The sequence below is a fragment of the Aethalodelphis obliquidens genome, unplaced genomic scaffold, assembly GCF_003676395.1.
Source record: "Aethalodelphis obliquidens isolate GAN/ISIS:26980383/991018 unplaced genomic scaffold, ASM367639v1 scaffold1, whole genome shotgun sequence".
Taxonomy (NCBI): domain Eukaryota; kingdom Metazoa; phylum Chordata; class Mammalia; order Artiodactyla; family Delphinidae; genus Aethalodelphis; species Aethalodelphis obliquidens.
In genome coordinates, this window is record NW_020837945.1 from 11432629 (window position 1) to 11454811 (window position 22183).

Sequence of the window (22183 nt, forward strand, 5' to 3'; positions counted from 1 at the left end):
GTGAAACCCTATAAATTAATCTTATGTGAAAACAGTGGTCCATATTGTGGTATAACTATATTTTTTAAAAGAGTTGCTACAAAAGAGTTTTTAGTTCCTCAGGGTGGTGGCATAAAAGATATTAGGAAAACAGAACAACTTCAGTAGTCTTATGTGTTGCGAAATTAACCCAGTTTATTCTGAAGACCACAGTAAAGTGAGTTTTCAGATTGTAGGCATATTTGAGAAAATACTTTCTCTCATATTGGGAAATGAAAGAGGTGGAAAAGCATTGTTTTTCACACTAACTTCTGAGCTGTGCGAAGTTACCTCATTCACTAAGCCTTAAATGGTTTCCAGTTTTTTACCACTTTAAGCATAGATAGTAGAATTTTCATACATTGGTGATTGAAAGGTTTGTGGCAGGCCAGAGTCATTATCGCACTGTAAATTTAGGGATGAAAACTAAGTGCTATATGTATTTCATAGTGCCTGTATATTTCATAGTAGTAATAAAAATTTCCAGCTCATGAACACAGTCCAGTTTTCCTGTGTTATCTTTCTACAGCTCCAAAATCATTTAAGTTAGGACTCTAAACCTCAGACAGCTTGGTTTCTACCATTGGGTCAGGATGAAAGGTCTAAGAGTTTTGATTGGCTCTCAGGAGCAATCATCACCAGGTTCACACAATCATGAGTAAAATCCACAAATTCATCGATATTGTTGAATATATTCGTGTTATCACCAATTATCAAATCTGAGTTTTAAAAAGGGATAGCCCAGAGTATTGTGTTCATATCAAATTAAACACAGTGATCCCTTTGATAGAACACAGGAGGCACTGTGCAAGTAGCTGTTCTAGCCAACTTTTGATCTAATAATGGGCATATCAGGGGTTGAAGAAAGCATTTTAATTATTGATGTCATTGGTGGATGACATTGAGTACCTGAGTCTGAAATATCTTTGCCTTTGAAGTTATATCTAGCTGTGCAATATGAGGAATAATTAAGTTCTATTAAATTTGTATTTTGACCCCAGAGTGCCATGGGGCATGCTGAAATGTCCAAAAAGATGTTAAATAAGGCAGAGATTAATAAATGACACTAACGAACTTTATTTATAGCATTAAGAAAATTCCATAATCAGTACACTGTATATATTATGTGTATGTGTTTAAGGCTATCCCTGCATGAAGGTTTGATGCTTTGAGATTATTTAAATTAAAATGAGGTACAGTATTTGTTGCTCTACTTCGTTATCCTGTGTTCATTGCCTACACATATATCCCTGTCAGTATCTTAAGTACCTTTTCAAAATATGTACCCTAACTAAGGCTTTTTAAAATTTTTACCCCCAAATTCCCTATATTCTTTTGTATTATATGCTATAGGATAATTGCTTGTTCCTTTTCCAGTTAAGTTAGGTGTAAGATTTGGAGTCTGTTTGATTTTGTTCGATTATGTGTGAAAATTTTTGTGACACGAAGGCATATTCTCAAAGGAATGTGTAATTATTTTATTATTTGGTTCTAGGAAAATCTTCCTGTTACAGAGGATAACTATGTGAAGCTTCAAGTTAAAGCTTGTGCTCTGAGCCAGATAAATACAAAGGTATAAATACAAAGGTATTGGTGCTTTTATTTTGGCCAAAAGTCAAATGAGAGTTTCACAATATATTTAGTGTACAAAAATTATAATAATAACAACGGACTTCTGAGTATGAAGAAATTATCATTCTTAGAAGAATAGAACAGCTAGGAAAAAATTAAATGTTCATTTATGTATTTCTATATTAAGGTAAATTATTAGCCTAATTGAAGTCATGCATTTTATATTATTATATGAAAATATTTTATAAACTCCTTTACATTGTGAAAAGCTGAGAATTTATAATTACTAAGGCCTATAATCAAGGAAGAAGTGACTGTTTAAATATAGTAAAAATAGAAACTAGAAACCTAAAATTAATTTATTAAGTCTCTAGTCTGTAGATATTTCTAGTCAATGTCTTGATAGGGTTCATATTCTTCTTGTCATTTCTCTTTGTCTCTCTCTCTCATACACCACCTCACACCACCCCACAGTAATCTTCCATTATTGACCACGAAGTACATGGAAAGTCTTCAAATGGTAAATAAATAAAGTATGGTTAAATGTGCCATGATAAATAGAGCAGGCCCGTTTACTCAGTTTTATAAAGAGGAATACTATAGTTTTATTGGACCCTTAACTTATTGGCTTATAATGTCAGCATAACTTCTAGGGATCTAAAAGTTTTCTTCAGTAAAGTCACATTTAGAGAAACTACAGAACAAAGGTATAGGCTTCCACTGGGCAATTCTGTAACATGAGCATGACTTGAGAAGTGAATTAGTGAGATGCCCTGAAGTCCTTTCACTGGGAATAATCTACTGTTCCTTATCTGGAGAGATCTGTGTTCAGCCCTTCCAAGATGTTCTTTATAAAACTACAAAAAATCCATTCAAATGCTGGTCTAGGAAATTATCTCCATGTCTAACAGAAAGAAATGGTAAATTACAGTGAAATAAATTTGATTTTACAACTATTAATCATAATGATTATGGAAACTGTAGGAATGTGAGAAGATGCTTATGGTAAGTGAAGGAGAACAGGGTGCAATTGCCATAACCATGATTTTAGCTCTGCATAAAAAATAAACACTGTAAAACACCGAGTATTTCTGTAAGAATGTTATGTGAACATCTTAGGAAAAGGGTAAAGTTCCACATTGAGAAAGAGACTTTTCTGGCAATGAAGTATGTATAGGAGATCAAAGAATTGAAAAATAAGGGAAATATACAAGAAAATTATTTCAATTTCTTTTTACTTACTGTTCCTAAAATACTAACATATCTACAAATATGTTCAGCATCTCTAGTATTATTATAAAAGTATAGTAACTTTTATACTTTTAGAAAAGTATAAAAGGAGCTTAAACTACAGGCTTATCTATGTACACTCTTGTCACTTTAAAAATCAAATGCTGAATGTGGTCAGAATCTAACAACATACTAATCTCTCAAAAATAAATAATTTGGACTTCCCTGGTAGTCAGTGGTTAAGAATCCTCCCACCAGTGCAGGGGACACGGGTTCGATCCCTGGTCCAGGAAGATCCCACATGCCGCAGAGCAACTAAGCCCGTGCGCCACAACTACTGAGCCTGCGCTCTAGAGCCCGTGTGCCACAACTACTGAGCCCAAGTGCCACAACTACTGAAGCCTGTGCGCCTAGAGCCCGTGGCTCCACAACAAGAGAAGACATCGCAATGAGAAGCCCGCACACCGCAGTGAAGAGTAGCCCCCACTCGCCACAACTAGAGAAAGCCTGCGCATACCAACAAAGACCCAGTGCAGCCAAAAATAAATAAATTAAATAAACAAATGAAAAATAAATAAATAATTTATCCTTTAAAAGAAGAAACTCCAGCCTGAGATTATGTCGCAGTTGCCCTGTGTATATCCATCACGACTTCTCACCTACTCCCTAACCCAAGGCTTGTGAGAAACACTCAAACCCACCCCACCCAAATGAGGTGACTGGTACAAAGTGTTTAGCCAACTGAGAATTGTTCTGGCTATAATTTCCCTTCATATTTGGCAGAATAAAGATGTTAAAGTATGTTGATGGTGGTTTGAATGGTAATACTCATACCTAAGCCCTAATGTCCACTAATTCCTCAGCAAACTTGGTTTCCTACTCTATAGAGGAACCTGTTTTGTGAAGTTACTTGCTTTTTGTCTTGATGCCAAAAATGGAGTCATATTTGCTTTTTATGTGGTTTGGTTTTTGCTCCTGCTTTCCTCATGTATGAAAAGAGGTTCGGATTTATTCTTGACAATAAATTCAAGCCTTTGTCATTATTTAGCTTCTAACAGAAATGAAGATGGAGAAGGATTTCTTTCCTGTTGGGAGAGAAGTTGCTGGAATTGTGTTAGATGGTAAGTTTACAGATATAAGTATCTGTATTCCTTTTCTAAGGTAAAAGAAATTAAATGGTAGCTAATTGGTTTACTGACACATAAAATTATACACACTTCTTCAAATACAAAAGTTAATTATGCAGAAGTGTTTTCCCTTTTTTTAATTAAAAAGAAAACTAGAACAATATTGGTATTTTATAATTGAAGAGCTTATTACAGTTTAGTAAATATTTAGAGATTATGTATTTAAATCCATGAGTAATCACATTGAATAGAATGACCAGTATTGTCCTTTTTACGGTATTTGCAGACCAGCATAAATTACTTGTGTAAGTTGGCTTTGGGCCAAAATTTATATAATGGTCAGTAACTACGTTCACATTAAATTTTTAAAGTATGCCTAAAATGGAGTATTTAAAAGGTAAACAGTTTGCTCATCTGAAATTGGTTCTGGGGAGAAATAACCAGTAATATTTTATGATTGCCTTAAATAAAGAAAAATTTTAGTAAATAATGGTCTTAACATGCAGAACAGTAAGCCTAAGTACTTGAAATAATTTCTGAGTAAACGTAGTGTTCATATTTTCTGCTAATAGTTCATGATCAATCAGTTTATGGTTGCTCTTCTTGCATATGTGAGTGGATGAATGAGCATTATCACGTGGGTTAGACTATTTGAATTTCACCTGTAAATTTAATCTATAATACATCTGATACTCTTAATGTAATCTTCTAACATAACTAAATCATAATTTTATTTCCTCTCCTTTCTTCTGCTTGGATTGTACGAAAATAAAAATAAGAATTATAATAGCCAGAAGATGATCAATTATTCATTCATTCATTTATTTATTTATTCATCATTTAATGAGCACTTGCAAAGTGCTTGGAATGTGAAGATAAATAAGACAGTCCCTGCCCTCCAAGAGTTCACAGTCTAGGGGAGAGGCAGACAAACACGTATAGGCAGATTCATTCTGAAAGCTCCAAGGAGAGGTGCCCAACCAGCCAGCAGAAACAGTAAAGGCTTCTTGGAGTAAGTTAGCCAGACAGTAAGGGGTGGGCAGGAGGAGAATTCTTCTCCAAGAATCACGCTCAGCAGAGAAGATAGCATGAGCAAAGACGCAGAAGCAGGTAATAACGTGATGTATGTAAGAATTATGGAGTTCGGTGTTACTAGAGCAAAATTAAGTTCTGGGCATGAGTCATAGGCAAGGTGCTTGGCAGGAAAAAAACCACTGTGTCAAGAAAATTCTCCTTCAGAGATCACAGAATAAAAGATATTGAACAGAATCTTTTCATGATGATAGGAACACTGATTCCTTCCCCCCCAAAACATGAGACAAGAGGGTAGGCAAGGGCCAGACTCATGATGAGCCTCCTATCTCAGATTGGGTTGTAGAGAGAGTATTAGAGTGGCCATAAGAAGGGTGGATTTGAAGCAAACCAGGCTGTAGGCAAGAGGACTGTTTGGGTAGTAGACCAACAGGCAAGAAACGGCATGAGGCTTCCGGGTGGCGCAGTGGTTAAGAATCCGCCTGCCAGTGCAGAGGACACAGATTCGAGCCCTGGTCCAGGAAGATCCCACATGTCACAGAGCAACTGAGCCACAGCTATTAAGCCCATGAGCCACAGCTGCTGAGCCTGCGCTCTAGAGCCCGCATGCCACAAATACTGAAGCCCGCGCGCCTAGAGCCTGTGCTCCGCAACAAGAGAAGCCATTGCAATGAGAAGCCCGTGCACCGCAACGAGTAGTGGCCCCTCCTCGCCGCAACTAGAGAAAGCCCGCACGCAGCAACGAAGACCCAGTGCAGCCAAAAATAAATAATTAATTAAAAACAAAAAATGACAAAGTCCATAACCTAGACAGTGGCGGCAGACGTAGTGAATGTATTCAAGAAATAGTAAAGCCAGCAGAACTTAATTGACTGGAACAGGGAAATTAAAAACAGGTAAAAGCAGGAAATGATTTACAAGATTCTGGTTACATTCGAAAGTTCTCAGCTTATAGGTTGTGTTTGAAACTATAGAAGGGTAATGAGTTCATCCAGGGAGAGAGTTGAGGTGAAGGAGACACAGCATGGAACCCTTAGCAATGCCACTGTTTGAGGGACAATTAAGAGGAGTACGAAGGAAGCCAAGAAAAAAGGATCAGGGTGATTTCAGGTAGACAAGAATCCTCAGCAGGAGGGAAAAAGAAAAGTACAGAAGCCAAAATTATTGGGGGATAATGGCACAGAAGAGATCCAAAGAAGCAGCAAACTGGGGCCCTTTTGCAGACAGAGCCAGCCTGAGGCGCCGCTTCCAGATTTCAGGCTCTACCTTACTTCACTGCTGCACCTCAGTTTCCTTGTCTGTTAAATAGGAGTAATAATAGGTACTTAATGGGTATGCCATGAAGATTAAATGTGATAACATGGTAAAATGCTGGGCACAAGTAGGCCTTCATGGAGGTTTGGGATTTTTCCTCCCATTTCCTTTTGTAACTATTTGAACAAAAATATTCTAAAGAATTGACTGATGGTATAGGACTTTTCTCTACACACAAAGAGAAAACGGAACCATCACTTCTGTATAGTCCCCAAAATTTCTTGGCACCATTCTAACTTATTTCCATAATCCCAAATCAAAGTAGTTTATATGTGATTCTAACCAGAATTCCCACTGTGCGTCAGAGATTTTACAACTCAAACAATGACAGATTGGACGAGCCTCAGGAGGGGTGGAACCCAGTGTATCCAATGTCATCATCATAAGAGCTGTGGAGTGGATTATTTTCCTTTATTCCTTCATCCTTAGCTGAACAGAGAGATATCCTGCTCCACGGTGTCAACAACCACATGGCCCAGATATTGGAGAAAATTCAGATTTGATATGTTCTTTCCTACTGTCCTTACAGACTATCAAAATGTCCTAGAAGTTCTGAACTTTTTCTCTGAGTTAGTGACTTTTTATTAATCCATGGCTTTTAAAATTCATTTTAATTGTTCAGTTATATTTAATAACCTCAAAATAATGATTATTAATTTTCTCCACTCTTTAGTTGGAAGCAAGGTATCATTCTTTCAACCAGGTGATGAAGTAGCTGGTAAGTTATAGGTCCTAGTCCTATTTCAAGTCGTCTGTCTTACTGTTGTTTCTTTTTCTTTTTTTCTATACAATTGCTGATGCTTAGTGTGACCTTTCTTCATATACAAGTACTTACCTAAGTTTTGGAATTTACTCTCAAATATCCATTGATGAAGAGAATTGGGAGTTTGATCACAATAGCAGAACATTTAAAACTTTTCAATATTTGTAGATACGATAGAAAGATGACCATAGTTGTTACTGTCCCTGGTGCAGCCCTTCACTGGCAGGACCCCGGTCTATAGTTAGACTGAAGACTCCAGAGAAAAGAAAAGTCACAGTCCACCTGCTTGAAGACTACTGACTGACTTGGCTACATAGAAGCTCTTCTCTCCACATCCGACTTGAATTGTACAGAGCTGCTCCCTTACCACCCTCGTAAAACTAAAAATTGACTGGAGACATTTAATTTATTGGTTTTCTTTTTTAATCCATAGTTAATACCATTTTGCAAAAATATACATTTATACTTGTGTCCTAGACATTCATACAAATATAAAGTATGCATTTAGTAGTAGTCTTTGAAATTGCCAATTCTCTGTAGAAAATATTCATAGGAAAATATTCATATAGACTTAGAAAATGTATAGCTTTACAGCATGCTTGAAGCTGTTAAGAATAAATTTATAGGAAAGTTTTCATCAGCTTTTAACACAATTGCCTTTGACTTGGGTATTTTCTTTGAGAATTTATTATTTCTATCTTATCTTTATTATCTGCCCAAGAAGTCAGTGACATTGTATTATTCAAGATCCTGGGGCTTCCCTGGTGGCGCAGTGGTTGAGAGTCCGCCTGCCGATGCCGGGGACACGGGTTTGTGCCCCGGTCCGGGGAGATCCCACATGCCGCGGAGCGGCTGGACCCGTGAGCCATGGCCGCTGAGCCTGCGCGTCCGGAGCCTGTGCTCCGCGATGGGAGAGGCCACAACAGTGAGAGGCCCACGTACCGCAAAACAAAAAACAAAAAGAACAAGATCCTTTTTGTAAGACACCAAAAATAAAATCAGATTAGCTCAGGGGAAAATGGGATTTTACTGGAAGCATACCTCACTATCCTATAGAACCAAACTCTGGGAAGGGAGCCGTGAATCAGGGACAAGTTTAATGAGGAGCACAGATGCCCCCAGGACTCTGACTTTGTTCTGTACATCAGCCATCGTCTTTATCATCATTCAGAGGTGAGAGAAGAGGAAGAAAAAGAAAGAGGTAGTACAGGTATTATAGTGTTCGTATCAGAAAATAAACTATCTACTTCCCTTCCTTAGTTCTGAAATCTCTCCCTTCTCCACACTAGTACTGGAACCTTCCTAAAAATCCCACTGAGGAAAATTTAGACTAATGCTTACTGGCATCTCATTAGGAGTGAATTCATTTTTGGATTGTGCCCCTAAAGTTTCTCGTTTTAATTTTCAGGAATTTTACCCTTGGATTCTGAAGACCCTGGACTTTGTGAAGCTGTTCGAGTACATGAACATTACTTGGGTATGTGGTAGTCCAGTGTTTTGGAACTCACGTAAGCCTTATTTCACAGATGTGTGTGGCTTTTAGTAACAGTATGATTTATTTTTATCTGCTGTGAGTGTACCTAGGAAATAACTATTGGGTGGACATATGACTACTTCTAGCTTATATTTTGTATCCATAAAATTCATTTTCAAGCTAAACAGTATTTAGACCTTTAAGTTTCTCTTACACTGCTCATGGTAAGAGGTTTGAAAAGCCATTTCTTCCTTGGCTCTGAAATTATATCAGTAACCAGAATTTTTTACTTCTTATTCTTGGTTATTAATTGAAATTTTTAAATGTATAAAATCTAGACAATACATGTAGAGTCTGAGTCAGGAAAGACTCAAAAACACTTATTCTTGTTTCTGTTGATAATATCTTTTGACCAGTATTCAATGTAACTTAAATGTTAATTTAAAAATTTTCTACAGTAATTTACTTCTTAAATATTTAAATTTAAATGAATAAATGTATAAACACAGACACTCTTCATGAAACCATAGTGAAAAGATGCTGCATCTCCTTAGTAATCAGGGGAAAGCAAATTAAAACCATTTAGAGGGCTTCCCTGGTGGCGCAGTGGTTGAGAGTCCGCCTGCCGATGCAGGGGACACGGGTTCGTGCCCCGGTCTGGGAGGATCCCACGTGCCGCGGAGCGGCTGGGCCCGTGAGCCATGGCCGCTGGGCCTGCGCGTCCAGAGCCTGTACTCCGCAGCGGGAGAGGCCACAACAGTGAGAGGCCCGCATACCGCAAAAAAAAAACAAAACAAACAAACAAAAAAAAACCATTTAGAGATACCATTATGCATCCATGAGAATGACAGTTATAAAGTTTGACCATCCTAAGTGTTGGCAAGGATGTGGGGCAGTAGAACCTTTTATGCACTGGGAGTGTAAATTAGTACAAATGCATTAGAAAATAACTTAGCATGATCTAATTAATGATGTATTAACACCTCAGACCTAGTAATTCCACTGGTACTTTCATACACCAGAGAAGCTTGATGTGTACCAGTAGCACATGCACAAGAGTTCATAGTAGCATGGTTTGTAATTGTGGAATAAAAAGAGAAACAGCCAAATGTTCTTCCTGGGAAAATGGATAACTCAAGATATTTCTAATTAACTCATCAGTGAAAATGAATAAATAACAGTCAAACATATCAAGACAGATGAACCTCACAAACTGTGCTGAGTGAAAAAAGCAAGTTGCAGAAGGATACGAACAGTGTGATACCATTTCATTTCTATGAAGTTCAAAAACATACAAAGTTTAATTAAGCATGTGTTATTTAAGGATATAAGGAACAGGTAGGGATGAAAAGTCATGTGGAAGTTACCTTTGTGGGCAAGGCAAGAGGATGTGATCAGAGTAGATCCACGGGACTACAGTGGTACTGCCAGTCGGCTATTCCTTATGTTGGGATTCATGTTGTTTTTCATATCTTATCTATAGGTTATTATACATTCTTTTGTGTTCTTGAACTATTTTATTAAAATTTTTCCTAAGTGCTTTCTTGAATGATACAAATGCTAATCAGACCATATGGGCCAATTTGGATTTTGGACTATTAAAAATAGTAAATTTGAGTCTATATAGTAACTTGAACTAGGGTAGGAAATCTTTGGCATTTCATTTTTGAAATTATAAATTGTTAAGTAATTTATATTTAAATTAATGACATTTACTATGTCTAAAATTTCCAAGTAATACCATCTTGTTTTATTAAAAATTAATTTTTGGGCTTCCCTGGTGGTGCAGTGGTTGAGAGTCCGCCTGCCGATGCAGGGAACACGCGTTCGTGCCCCGGTCCGGGAAGATCCCACATGCCACGGAGCGGCTGGACCCGTGAGCCATGGCCACTGAGCCTGCGCGTCCGGAGCCTGTGCTCCGCAACGGGAGATGCCATAACAGTGAGAGGCCCGCGTACTGCAAAAAAAAAAAAATTAATTTTTTATTAAATTTTATTCATTCATTCATTTATTTATTGGATGCGTTGGGTCTTCATTGCTGCGCGCAGGCTTTCTCTAGTTGGGGCGAGAGGAGGCTACTCTTTGTTTCGGTGCACAGGCTTCTCATTGCGGTGGCTTCTCTTGTTGCGGAACACGGGCTCTAGGCATACAGGCTTCAGTAGTTGTGGCGCGCAGGCTCAGTAGTTGTGGCTCGCGGGCTCTAGAGCGCAGGCTCAGTAGTTGTGGTGTACGGGCTTAGTTGCTCTGCAGCATGTGGGATCTTCCCGGACCAGGGCTCAAACCCGTGTCCCCTGCATTGGCAGGCGGATTCCTAACCACTCTGCCACCAGGTAAGTCCCTTAAAAATTAACTTTAAAAGACAGTTTTCCAGAAGTCTGAGGCCTGTACTTATTTATGTATATATTAAGCCTACATATGGAGCCAACTATGTGTCTTCCTTTCAAAGATAAATCTCACTTCCAAATACCGTGCAGTGAAAGTCTCTGATCCATGACTATTTTGATATAATGCAGTTTGAAAATTGAGGACGGCTGCTGTCTCTTTTATGGGAAGCTCTACTATTTTTAATCCCAGAATTTCCTTGGGCCCTTTTTTTAAAAATATTTATTTATTTATTTATTTTTGGCTGCATCAGGTCTTAGTTGTGGCTTGTGGGATCTTTTGTTGCATTGCGCAGACTCCTCTCTAGTTGTGGCGTGTGGGCTTCTCTCTAGTTGTGGCATGCGGGCTCAGTTGTTGCGGCGTTCGGGCTTAGTTGCCCCGCGGCATGTGGGATCTTAGTTCCTCGACCAGGGATTGAACCTGCGTCCCCTGTGTTGGAAGGCAGATTCTTAACCAGTTGGACCACCAGGGAAGTCCCCCTTGGGCCCTTATTGTCCCTGTTCTTTTGAGAACCTTGTAAATATGGAGTCAACTAAAACCTTTAGTTTGGATTCCTAGGCTTGAGTTTTGATAAAGTAAGCTAAATTAAATTGTTATAGAAAGTTAACTGTTGAAAAAACAAACCAAGAATAAAAAAGGTGCATTTCCTTAAGCATTGCTGAACACTGGAGGATTATAAGATGGACCAGAAGAAGAACAGCAAACTGGAACATCAAAATTTTCTAGCTATAAAACTTAATCTAAGACAAGAGAACCACACAAGTGACCTTTTATTTTCCTACAAATCAGGAGGATTATAGTCCCAAAATCCACCAACATATACAGAGAAAGCAATTCTATTGATAGATATTCCTTTAGAAGGGAAACACAACAAAATGTTTCCTTAAAAGAAGTACTTTAAGAATGGCCACTAACACCTGAAACATTGTAAATCAACTATACTTCAAATTAAAAAAAAGAAGAATGACCGCTAACTGTGTGACCTTTAGGCAAGACCCGGGCACATTTTACTTTGTCTTTAAACAAGCATGCCAAACTAGATAACCTCTAATCTCTGCTGTAGCTCTAACATTCTATGAAAGAGAAAATAATTTCAGTATGTCCCCTGAAGATTTGCAGGGAGAAATAATTTAGTTCCTGTTATAATTATAATTTAGTTCCTGGAATAATTTAGTTCATGACTCTATTTTAGTTCCTGTTAATTATTTGATGATTTTTTAAAATAAAAGCTCACAACTCAGTCACCTTCTAGTAAGTCAGTTCTTTTACCAAACCAAAGAACCAGGCTCCAAACAACTCCCAAAAGATGTCTTATTAATCTTGTTTCAAAATGTTGAGGACAAAGGTAAAAAGTTGAGTAATTCTTCCAGATCTTTTGTGCTTTCAGTTCTCAAGCCATTCTGATTTTATTTTTCATACAAACAGCTCATGCAGCTCAATGTCAAAAAAACAACCCAATCAAAAAATGGGCAGAAGATCTAAATAGACATTTCTCCAAAGAAGACATACAGATAGCCAAAAAGCACATGAAAGTATGTTCAACATGGCTAACTATTAGAGAACTGCAAATCAAAACTACAATGAGGTATCACCTCACACCAGTCAGAATGGCCATCATCAGAAAGTCTACAAATAATAAATGCTGGAGAGGGTGTGGAGAAAAGGGAATCCTCCTACACTGTTGGTGGGAATGTAAATTGGTACAACCAGTATGGAGAACAATATGGAGGTTCCTTAAAAACTAAAAATAGAAATACCATATGATCTAGCAATCCCACTCCTGGGCATAATCTGGAGAAAACCATAATTCAAAAAGATACATGCACCCCAATGTTCATTGAAGCACTATTTACAATAGCCAAGACATGGAAGCAACCTAAATGTCCATCAACAGAGGAATGGATAAAGAAGGTGTGATACATATATACAGTGGAATATTACTCAGCCATAAAAAAGAAGGAAATAATGCCATTTGCAGTAACATGGATGGACGTAGAGATAATCATACTAAGTGAAGTCAGTCAGACAGAGAAAGACAAATATCATATGATGTGACTTATATGTGGAATCTAAAAAAATGATACAAATGAGCTTATTTACAAAACAGAAGCAGACTCACAGGCTTAGAAAACAAACTTCTGGTTACGAAAGAGGAAATTTGGGGGGGAGATAAACTGGGAGTTTCGGATTAACATATACACACTACTGTTGATACATACAAAGTAGATGATCAACAGAGACCTACTGTATAGCACAAGGAACTCTACTCAGTATTCTTTGGTGACCTATATGGGAAAAGAATATGAAAAGGAATGGATATATGTATATGTATAACTGGATCACTTTGCTGTACACCTGAAACAAGCACGATGTTGTGAGTGAACTATACTCCAATATAAAATAAAAGTTAAATTTTTAAAAAATTGGCACACATTTTCAGCATTATTCCTTTGGACCTAAGGTAGAAAGAATTGAAATTGTAATTCTTGGGCTCTGACATACTGTTATTATTGATCCATACATGGCTCTCTTCTATTTATTTTCTTAGTTTTTATGACATAATAAACACTTGTGTACCACCTAACACAAAAGCAAGGATCTCAACGTTAAACCATGTCCAACCATGTAATTTTAAAGCCTCTGCAATCTTAAATGTAGTTTTATTACTGTTAGAATTTTTTAAGCACTGAATTTGTTATTTCCTAATGAAAGTATAGGTAGTCCCAATTCTTACGATGAAAGATGTTCCCAAAAAATTCCATATAAATAAATTTTACATAGATTGAACATGCACTGTTAGAGTAGATGGGCTTTAAAGTCAGACTTTGAAACTTGTGGCCTCAGACAAATTAATTACCCTGAACCCCATTTCATAATCAGTAAAAGTGGGAAAATAGCTATCTTGAGTTTGGTGAGGAATAAAGTACTGTGAGATATCCCCTGTTTTACTCTTTTAATGCCTTGCTTGTCTGTCTGAACATTTTCATCATGTGCTTGGATGCTTTGCTTCCCCACTAGATGGCACTAATTAGTTGGTAAATTCAATGCTGACTGGCCATGCTAACCCATCTGAATCTATTGACATAAGAGGAAAAATAGTCCTGGTAAAGACTACAGAAAGTGTTATAAACTTGATTGTAGGTAAAATGAGAAAGTATTGCCTATACTGTGAAAAAAATCACATTCAGTGTACAACATAAAAACAATAAAAATTAAATAAACATATTAAAGAGCAGCTTAATGGTCAGAAAACATAAAGCTAATATGGCTTAAATTACAGTATATTAGGAGTTTGCATTTTGTTCCAAGTGCAATAGAAAGCCATTGATTAATTTTAAACACAGAAGTGTTAGGATGTCATTTATGTTTTTAAAAGATCATTCTGACACTTCTGTTTTTCAAAGACACCACTAAAGAGATTGAAAAGAGAAGCCATAAAGTTGAAAATAATTATAACACATAAACAAGCAAATGACTCATCTAGAATATATTAAGAATTTTTACAAATCAATAAGAAAAAGTCAACAACAATAGAAAAATTAATAGAACACTTGAACAGTCACTTCACAAAGGGAATTCCATATGGCCAACAAACACAGAAAGGTACTCAACTTCATTAGTCGTCAGGGGAAAGCAAATTATCAATAAGATCACATGTAAGAAACCATTACACATCCATATGATGGGCAAAAATGTATAATACCAGGGTTGACAAGGATGTTCACAACAGCAGCTGTGGGAGAGTAAATTCATACAGCCACTTTGGAAATATAAAGTTGAAGGTAATATATCCTGGAGCTGGGATTTCCATTCCTCAGTAAATATCCTGGAGAAAACCTGTGTACCAGTGTAAGAGTAACTTTTATACAAGAGCATTCTTAGTTAAGAATGCTTAACTACCAAAAATGGGAAAAAAACACAAATGTTCCTTGACTGGAGAGTGGATAACCAATCCATTCTATGAAATTTGATGTTGCCATAAGACATCAAAAATGGAAGCACTGGGCTTCCCTGGTGGCGCAGTGGTTGAGAGTCTGCCTGCCGATGCAGGGGACACGGGTTCGTGCCCCGGTCCAGGAAGATCCCACATGCCGTGGAGCGGCTGGGCCCGTGAGCCATGGCCGCTGAGCCTGCGTCCGGAGCCTGTGCTCTGCAACGGGAGAGGCCACAACAGTGAGAAGCCCGCGTACCGAAAAAACAACAAAAAAAAATGGAAGCACTATACTATAGCCACATGTAACAAGAAAGGATGTGTCTTAAAAAACGATGTTCAGCAAAAAAGAAAAAATGTGTATGGTACAATTGCATTTAGATAAATTTCAGAAACAGGCAAAACAAAATTATATTGTTTAGGAATGGATACTTGAGTTATTAAACTATGAAGGTGAATAAGAAAATACATTAGAATGGTGGTGACCTCTGATGTCAATTATATCTCAATTTTTTTAAAAAACATCTCTGGGGCTTCCCTGGTGGCGCAGTGGTTGAGAAGCCGCCTGCCGATGCAGGGGACACGGGTTCGTGCCCTGGTCCGGGAAGATCCCACATGCCGCGGAGCGGCTGGGCCTGTGAGCCGTGGCCGCTGAGCCTGCACATCCAGAGCCTGTGCTCCGCAATGGGAGAGGCCACAACAGTGAGAGGCCCGCGTACCGCAAAAAAACAAAACAAAACAAAAAAACAAACAAAAAAAAACGTCTCTGGCCGGAGAGGCGAGGCTGTTGGCGTGAGGGCTGTGTCCTCTCTCTCAACCAGGATGGTGGTTACTTCATATTTATTCATCCAGCTGTACTTTATTTCGTGTACTTCTCTGCATACATTTTACTTTAACAATAAAACATTTAAAAAATACACACACACACACACACACACACACACACACACACACACACACTCCTATGCTGAAAGTGGAGTATGCATGGGTAAGAATGGAAACAGAGAAACTGTAATGTAGGTGAGATATACTAGAAGTAGGCTTGGACCAGGGCCATGGTGGGAGCAGAGATGGAGGGAAACAAATCCAGGAAGCAGATCTAATGGGACTTGCTAACAGATTGTTTCCTCTTTTTCTTTGTGGTAGTTCACAAACCAGAAAAAGTTGCGTGGACAGAAGCTGCTGGAACCATTCGGGATGGAGTACGAGCCTATACAGCTCTGCATTATCTTTCTCATCTCTCTCCTGGAAAGTCAGTGCTGATAATGGACGGAGCAAGTGTAGGTGCTAATGGTTTTGTTAAGAAACAGACCAAAATACAAATAAACTTAGGGAATTGAGAAATGGGCCATCCATTTGCTAATATAATTTGTTGCCAGTTAGCTTATTCACTGATACATTTACCAAACTCCCATTTTCTAAAATAAGCAACTTTTATCAAGGAGATAAAAGTTAGCATTACTGTGTTTAGTTTCTTTTTACTTTGAATCTGCTAGTACTTTAAAAAAGCAGACAAGCCATTTTTATTCATGTCTGTTACACAAAGCCTGAAATAGCTCATAGTCTGAAGCCAGACCCCAGGACTCCCTGCCAATTTTGTATCATATCCCTCATACTTACACTTATGTGATTAAGGTGTTACATTTATAGATCGATCACACAAGCTCAAAACTGTGCTAATTTAAACATATTACATACATCTTCAAAATATAGTTCAAGATACTAAAAGAGATTACATAAAATATAATTATAATAGAAAAATGTCACAAAACTTGGGGTGATTTTATAGTTTTATTTTCTAACTGGCTGTTGATGAAAATGCTTTTTCCCCTGCTTTTCATTGAAAAAAAGGCAGAACTGTCTTCAGCATTGGCTTCATCCTTATGTCCTACATCAGGATAGTAGTGTTTCCCTGAACTTACTCCACAGGTCAGCAAAAGGATGGAACTTTTGAAGTTGAGGTTGCTGGACTTGCATATGTATTGATATTATATAATTAGCTTAGTACATCATGCTGGCAAGGCCCTTAATGGCCCATTTATCTCATTCCAAGGCCGTGTTCTGAATTCGGCCTCTGTCCTTGAAATTGTGTGCTGCTTGCAGTCAGACTGGCTGAGAGCCTGTGGCACACATAGCTTTTCCACCACCCCTCTTGAGGAAGAGTGTGTCAAATGTTTCCACTTCTAAACTTATCCGTATTTTTTTCTTTTTCTATCAGACAACATTTTAAAATATACTGAGGTAGCACTAATCTATTACAGTTTATTAAACGACCTATAAAATGAATTAGATACGGCCTCTGCCCTATATCTATAACACCATCGTGTATTTGTTTCCACACAGGCACTTGGAACAATAGCTATTCAGTTAGCACACCATAGAGGAGCCAAAGTGATTTCAACAGCGTGCAGCCTTGAAGACAAGCAGTGTCTTGAAAGATGTAGGCCTTCTATAGGTGGGTAATAGTACTCAACACAGACTTTAAAACATAAAATTTTGAAGAGGTATCACCTTAAAAACTGCACTTGTAAAACAAACTGCAGGGCTTTCCTGGTGGCTCAGTGGTTGTGAGTCCGCCTGCCGATGCAGGGGACACAGGTTCGTGCCCCGGTCCGGGAAGATCCCACGTGCCGCGGAGCAGCTAGGCCCGTGAGCCATGGCCGGTGAGCCTGCGCGTCCGGAGCCCATGCTCCGCAATGGGAGAGGCCACAACAGTGAGAGGCCTGCATACCGCAAAAAAAAAAAAAAAAAAAACAACCAACAAACTGCAAAATGCCAAATGCATGTCATTTAAAAAATGCACTTAGTATCTGTGCTAAGTCCAAGTTTACATAAGTTATAGTTTAAATTTTAATGATTTGTTTCTTAAACCTACATTTTTCAGTGTTTTTTCTTCTTTGCCTCATTGTTACCAACTCACCCAAGTTTGAATTAGGTGAACTTTGACACGGTTGAGAAACACCTGATGCCTCTTTGGTTTTAGTCAATAAATCAATATATTTTTGCATCACTTTTCATGTTTCTCAACCTCTTTTACCCAGTGATATGCCTCTAAATTTGTCTGTTTCCTGTGATACACTAGGAAGGGAGATGAGCCACTTACACAGAAACCCAGGTCAGATATAGTTTAGGATAAATAGGACATGGTAGAGGCTGGGGAACTCTTGAAAAGATTGAACGTATACGAATAGTGATGAATATGGAAAGGAGAAAGAAAATAGAGATTGAAAAAGAAGAGAAGAAAGATAGGAATGGAATTTTACAGACTGGAGTTAACTGAATTAATGTTGGAGTTTAACAGATGAAGAGAAAAGAAGATGAACAGAGTGTAAGTGAGGGGCAGGCAGGAAGGAAAGTAAGGTTCATTGAGTGTTAATATGGATGATAATTCCTTAAATCCTCAACAACCCAGTGTCAACTAACTGGGAAACAGCATCTCAGAATTTAGCTTGTCCAAGGATGTACCACTAGATGTACCACTAGGCCTGGAATGGAATTTGAACCCAAGCCTGCCTAATAGTAAAGCCTGTGTTATTTCCATAGTTATGTTATGCTTCTGGCAGAGATAACCAAGAAATGGAAGGAAGGTTAAAACGGGCTGGAGAAAGGAGGAAAATAAGAAAAAAAAGGTAGAAGAGAGATTGAAAATGGAAGGGGGTGGGTAGCATGAATAGTATTGTTGAAGGGAGCGGTTTCCTCTTGGTTAACCCTGCCCTTCTGAGGTGCTTCAGCCCCCTTTCCCTCGAGTCCCCCCACCCTCACCTCCATCCCCCGAGACTTCAGTCACCACTGGACAACACCTCCAATCTGAGAATCTCTGAGAGGAATTCTCTTTACTGAGAAGGTGTTAAAAGATACAAAAATGAAATATAAACATGTGTCTTCGTTTGCCAATTCAAATTGAGATTTTTTTTCTTAGTTCTCTCACTGGCTTGTTGTATTAACACATTAAAGCAACCAGTTAAAATTAGTTTAATTTTTACTAACCCTGCTTCAAATAATCCTGGGTTTTTTTTCACCTTCGGGATTTTTTTTTGTTTTGGAGGGCAAAGTCGGGAGATGCGGGTGTGGGCTGGGATCTCCATGACTGAGAAAGGTTAAAACGGCCTCTAACAGAGAAGTACCAAATCACATAAATATATCTTTGTACTTTTTAGCTCTAAACTCTATTAAATCTGAACATACTTAAGAAATTGCTTAATCTTTCAGTCCACATCTTCATATATATGTACCTCTGTGGTTTAGAGATTCTCAGTTCTGGCAAAATATCCATTAGCTGTAAAGAACAATCCTCTGTGTCAACAAACCAACGTTGGGACACATTATCCACAAAATGCTCATATTTTTATTTTATTGAATATACCAGTTCCTTCATTTAAATTGATCCTTAGCAATACTGGTTAGATTAGAAAAAGTATAATTTGATTCAGTAATTGCTTCAACCATTTAATTCATTTCAGAGAAGAAATATTTATTTGCTTTTCTTTCTCTTCTTCTCTGAGTTGTGTTGATCACACACAGATTGCCTGACTTCCTGTCCTTTACAGCCCGAGTGATCGATGTGTCCAATGGGAAAGCCCAGGTTGCTGAAAGCTGTTTAGAAGAAACAGGTGGCCTTGGAGTAGATATTGTCCTAGATGCTGGAGGTGGGTACTTTACTACATCAGTAGTCTCTGTAGTTTTTTTATTGTGATGGGTGAATTCCTGGGGGAAAAAAATATATAACCAGGAAGTATTTATTTATATATTATTAAATTGATGTGTAGCGTTTTTTTTATTTTTGAACTTTTCTATTTAAATTGGCGCTTCTTCATTTTATTCCCATTGTAAGCACTGTCTGGAAGAGAGAACATACTTGCCTTTTAAAGTGTAGGCATTGGACTTTAAGTATCTCTACAAGAAATCTGCAGACATGATCTCCTCAGTGGTTCCTAGATTAGTTCAGGTCTCAGCCAGTTGCTTAATTAGTCAGTTCTGCTATGTATGGCTGCCCTCTATTGGATGGTAGACTTCTGCAGTCCTTGTTTGGAAAGTGCACAGAATTTTGTTGCATTTTCACCTTGCTTGAACTTCTGTAGTTTAACCAATATCTACTTAACACCTAATCTTTACACTCTTAGGTAGTGCCATCACACCTAAAGAACAGGTTTCACAAGCCTGCAAAGGGATTCTGTTTATACTTCGTTAGAATTTATCTTCTATCCTAAGAATCGTAATGAATACAGCTATGACCATATGTATTCCTTTTTAGCCAGTATTTTCAAGATTCGAAATTAACTCAGAAAAATCTTTCAGTGGAAGTGAATGTATACTTCATTAACTTTTCAAATGGACATTTCAATAATTATGTCAAAATATGACTGTCTTTTTTTTGTTTGTTTGGCTACATTGGGTCTTTGTTGCTGCACGCGGCTTTTTCTAGTTACAGCAAGCCGGGGCTACTCTTGATTGCAGTGCGCGGGCTTCTCATTGTGGTGGCTTCTCTTGTTATGGAGCATGGTCTCTAAGCACGCGGGCTTCAGTAGTTGTGGCACGCGGGCTCTAGAGCGCAGGCTCAGTAGTTGTGGCGCACAGACTTCGTTGCTCCGCGGAATGTTGGATCTTCCCGGACCAGGGCTCAAACCTGTGTCCCCTGAATTGTCAGGTGGATTCTTAACCACTGTGCCACCAGGGAAGTCCCAGTATGACTGTCTTGAATCTGAGTTCCTTACTCAGAAGTCAACTTTTCCCAAAGTGTTAAGCTATCAATGTTATGATTGAAACTATCAGACTTAGTTATGTGCTATGTTATCTTGCCTGATTTTCTAATTAAAATAGACTTTATCTTTAGTTATATCACTTATAATTAAATCTAAAGTGTATGACCAGTTTTAATGCAAAAAATATATTTTAAGTGTCTGAATACAAAATGCTTCCTTGTTACTACATTAAAAAGTAAAGAGAACTAGTTTGAAGAATAAATTTTTATCAGATTACTATAAAATACATTTTCTCTCTCTCTCCCTCTCTCTCTTTAAACAAATCCTTTGTAAGTGAGATTATATAGTAAAGATGATGAACCAGCTGTAAAATTACAACTACTACCACATAAACATGATATCATCACCCTTCTTGGTGTTGGAGGCCACTGGGTAACGACAGAAGAAAACCTGCAGGTATTATCAGAAACAATAAAGCATTACTGATACACCAAAAGGATGCAATTAACAAAGAATAATGCTTAAGTCTTTTAGCAAGATGTGGCTAAATTTGTATAAATTCTGAATTATATCCTATTTTTAAAGAAATGTAGCTTTATTTGTTTTAACTTCTAGCTGTTGGCCAAATGTTGAAATATAGTGCTTAGCAAAGGAGTTCATTTAACTTTTATTTAGTGGTTTGGAAGTAGTGACATGAATTTTTTAATAGTGTTTCAAATAAGATTTTTTTCCTTAGTAACAAACATTCTTGTTGACATATACTTAAAATATTTCTATATAAAATTATGACAATTTCCTAATTCAAATTATAATTTACTATATATGTGTGTGTGTGTGTATGTGTGTGTATACACATTGTCTTCCAAAGTTACATTTCTCAACAAAATTCAATTCAAGTATTTTTATCATGGTTGATATGCAAATACCATAATTCTCATGTACCAATCTTCACCAATTTTCCAACTTCCTCATGAAGATGACTGGTGAGTAGCAACGAGAAATATCTCTCTCTCACACACCCCCGCACACATATACCTACTACTGCTTCATCACCTCTAGATTGGCCTTGCATTTGACCTTGCTGTTTCATCATTTTGGACAATGCATTAGAAAAGAAAACATTATAGTATACATATTATTATTAAAGTTTGTGTGCTGATTATTTGTGATTTGGGTATTATTTAATTTGTGTAAAAGCTTTTCTGGCTGAAGATGCCAATCATTCTTCTGCTATTAAACTCACAGTAACTGATCATTCTTTGTGCATTCTATCCAAGCTGGATCCTCCAGATAGCCACTGCCTTTACCTCAAGGGAGCGACGGTGGCTTTCCTTAATGATGAAGTTTGGAATTTGTCAAATGTACAACAGGGAAAATATCTTTATATCCTTTTTTTCTACTGACTTGAGTTTCTGGCTTGAAATTTACCTTGTATTCTCATCATTAAGTTCTTTAATAATAATAATAATAATTAATAATAATAGCAACTAACTTTCATTGAACATGCCAAACAGTGTTCCCAGTGCTTTATAGGTATTAATTTATTTAAATATTAAAACAGCCCTGTGAAAGTTAAGTACTACATTATCCCTGTGTCACAGGTAAAGAAACTGAAGGACAGAAAGGTTAGTACATGCCTAA

General features: G+C 37.7%; 1 protein-coding gene across 8 annotated transcripts in view; it reads left to right on the top strand.

The window, feature by feature from the left end:
- CRYZL1 (crystallin zeta like 1) overlaps nt 1-22183 on the top strand; it is a 34668-nt gene that overhangs the window by 9443 nt on the left and 3042 nt on the right. For 3 of the 8 annotated variants that reach the window (XM_027101009.1, XM_027100982.1, XM_027101026.1), the window contains 9 exons: nt 1514-1591; nt 3869-3941; nt 6967-7011; nt 8465-8533; nt 15990-16123; nt 17187-17298; nt 19391-19489; nt 20877-20998; nt 21820-21925. In XM_027101009.1, the coding sequence (XP_026956810.1) occupies nt 1514-1591; nt 3869-3941; nt 6967-7011; nt 8465-8533; nt 15990-16123; nt 17187-17298; nt 19391-19489; nt 20877-20998; nt 21820-21925 (838 nt within the window). The remainder of the gene's footprint in view (nt 1-1513; nt 1592-3868; nt 3942-6966; nt 7012-8464; nt 8534-15989; nt 16124-17186; nt 17299-19390; nt 19490-20876; nt 20999-21819; nt 21926-22183) is intronic. The other 5 variants (XM_027101001.1, XM_027101032.1, XM_027101018.1 and 2 more) reach the window with 4 other exon arrangements.